Source organism: Chiloscyllium plagiosum, chromosome 1, assembly GCF_004010195.1.
Source record: "Chiloscyllium plagiosum isolate BGI_BamShark_2017 chromosome 1, ASM401019v2, whole genome shotgun sequence".
Classification (NCBI taxonomy): domain Eukaryota; kingdom Metazoa; phylum Chordata; class Chondrichthyes; order Orectolobiformes; family Hemiscylliidae; genus Chiloscyllium; species Chiloscyllium plagiosum.
In genome coordinates, this window is record NC_057710.1 from 149,780,585 (window position 1) to 149,783,170 (window position 2,586).

At 42.5% G+C, this 2,586-nt stretch overlaps 1 protein-coding gene across 1 annotated transcript in view; it reads left to right on the forward strand.

Annotated features, from left to right (window-relative positions):
• The first annotated feature begins 1,654 nt into the window (after positions 1 to 1,654).
• The window catches only part of pou4f2 (POU class 4 homeobox 2), a 4,063-nt gene continuing 3,131 nt past the window's right edge, over positions 1,655 to 2,586 (forward strand). Inside the window, exon 1 of the mRNA XM_043700797.1 lies at positions 1,655 to 2,500. Within this exon, the coding sequence (XP_043556732.1) occupies positions 2,294 to 2,500 (207 nt within the window). The 5' untranslated portion in view covers positions 1,655 to 2,293. The remainder of the gene's footprint in view (positions 2,501 to 2,586) is intronic.

Below are 2,586 nucleotides of genomic sequence, written 5' to 3' on the forward strand. Positions count from 1 at the left end.
TTAAAAGCATATTTTGTTCTGATTCAAAGTGCAATACGCAGTAGTCTGCCTGGTCTAAGTCGCTGGATAGCTCAGGTTGTTCTACCAACAGAAATCATTCTGCACCAACGTTCTTCAATTCTTATCAAGTAAGCGTCCTTTAAGTGTACTACTCCACTGACACATATTTTCACAGGAATAAACTTCTTGCACCTGCCAGTTACCAGTTGTAAATTAGCAGGTTTTAGAGGTTTTTACAAATACTGCTGCCACATAAACCGAAAACGGAAGTTGTTGCGACAAGTTTTCCGCACTTCTAAATTTTATGTGAATCTATTTAAATAAACACGTAACTTGAACTTGATTGTTTTAAAGTCGTGTATTATAAATTGAAAAAGTAGAATACACAATAGCATAACAACCGACAAAAAACTAATGAAGAATCAACTTTCATAGACTCTGTAAACTCGTCGGGTGGCTTTGCTTATATGTAAAAGAATCGATATACAATTGCCATTCAGAAATTCATTCTCTTCCAAATACTATACAGTTAATCCAACTGAATTTCTGAGGAAAGGTTGTCAACACATTGTTTCGGACACTTAGAAATCATTTTATAATTGTAATAACTCAAGACACTATGATATGTTGTTATGTTGTTCTAAGCAGATATCAGAACTTGGTTCTAAACTTTGATTTTAAGAACAGTCTTAGTTAACCTGTATAATTACCGTAATTTTAAACAAAACCTAACGCAACATATGTTAATAAGAACTGATGCACTGCATATTAAAACGTGCTGAACAGTTCTGGGGAAGAATAAATCAACTATGTTGAATTTTATAATAGATTAAGCAAATTGGACAATCCTTGTTAATTAGTACATAATTTCGGGGTTTAATTACCTCTGTGATGAGGTATCAAAAGTCGTATTAATTTCGTGTTAATAACCTTCTGATGAAGCTACAATCTGCATTGTGTGGTTCTTTATCAAATACTAAAATCGAGGAGATATCCTCTTTAAATTGCTATAAATATTAGACTTCATGTAGACTAGCCTTCATGAATGACACATGTACAATTTATAGATACAAGATATTAGCCCGCTCCTTCTCAATTTTTTTTCACTATTATGAAAACTAATAAATTTGTCAAAGGGAATTACGCATACAAATCAGATGAGGCACAGCAGATTACATTTTGAAGTCCCGTGTCTCTCGAGCCCAAATGAAATTTCAATCTAATAATTCCTCTCTGCCCTGGTCATAATTTGCTTAGAGATGTTGCTCAACTTCTTTTCGGGTGCAATGAAAGCGCTGTTCGCGCGATAATTAAATGATAGTCAAGCTTTTAAGTTTGATTTATTTTGTTTCACCGTGCTTTGAGAAGAGTAGTAGTGCAAGTAGTGCAATATAATTTCCTGATTGCCACTGAAATTGCAGGAAGGTTATACAAACTCAAAATCTCCACCAACCTAATAGACAAAATGCCAAATGAATGCAATATTTGGTAAATATTTTGCAAGGTTAGTAGTGCTGAATATCTAAGCATTAAATACTCTACATATATAAGAATGTGGAAAATATCTCTAGTTTGAAAATAATTTAGAATATACTGTGTCATAAAGTGGAAAGTCAGCCACGATGAAACATATTGTTGAAGTCTTCGCGTCGCAGATAAATACCTAAAACGAAACCAAAACCAAAACGTGAATTATGTAGTTCGACTGGTGCTCCTTTTAATAAAAACCTACAGAATGTTAATTTAGCACTAGTATCTGTAGCTTGGTAATTCTGCGGGGAAAACAGAATCGGTGTGGGGTAATCATCAACCCTTATTTAGGGGCTGCTAACTATAGTGAGCGCGTTGAAAGGGGTGGGTGGTTTGGGAGAGCATCCCGCATGCGTATTATTCCACGGTCATGCTAATGGGTCGAGATTCTCCGGAGTGCAAGATCTGGGGCTTGTTTCTCTTCAGCACCCACCAGGTGGATGGAACGCGACAGGCTAAAGCGCGAGCGCCTTTCCGCCCGTGAGACCCCGTGCAGCCGAGCCAGCCTGCGACCAATAGGCGCTCAGCATCGGCTCCCAGCAGCACGCGCACACTGGCAGCCGGAGAGTTGATACACACAGAGACACGCGCGCGCTCCCTCTGTGTCTCTCCCACACACACACACAGAGTGACCGGGAAAAAGTCCCTTCATGTCTTGCCACGAGCCACCTGCTCGGGCAAGGTGTGCAATAGCAGCAGCGGAGCGAGACGCGGCCAGCTCCGCGCGGGATTCCAAGCGGGCGCCGCGAGCCCCCGCCCCAAGATGATGATGATGATGCCGCTGAACGGGAAGCAGGCGTTCGGCATGCCGCCGCCGTCCTCCTCCTCCAGCCTGGCCGAACCCAAGTACTCCAGCCTGCACTCGTCGCCTGCCTCCAACTTGTCCTCCAGCCCGTCCAGCAGCAGCGGCGGCGGCAGCAGCAACAGCAGCTCCGAGACGATGTGCCGAGTGTACTTGCCAACAGCCCCGGTATGTATGTATCTGCATAATCACCGCTTAAAGGCACAAGTTTGACAGCAGGAACCCCCCCCCCCCACCCCCCCCCCCCCCCCCCC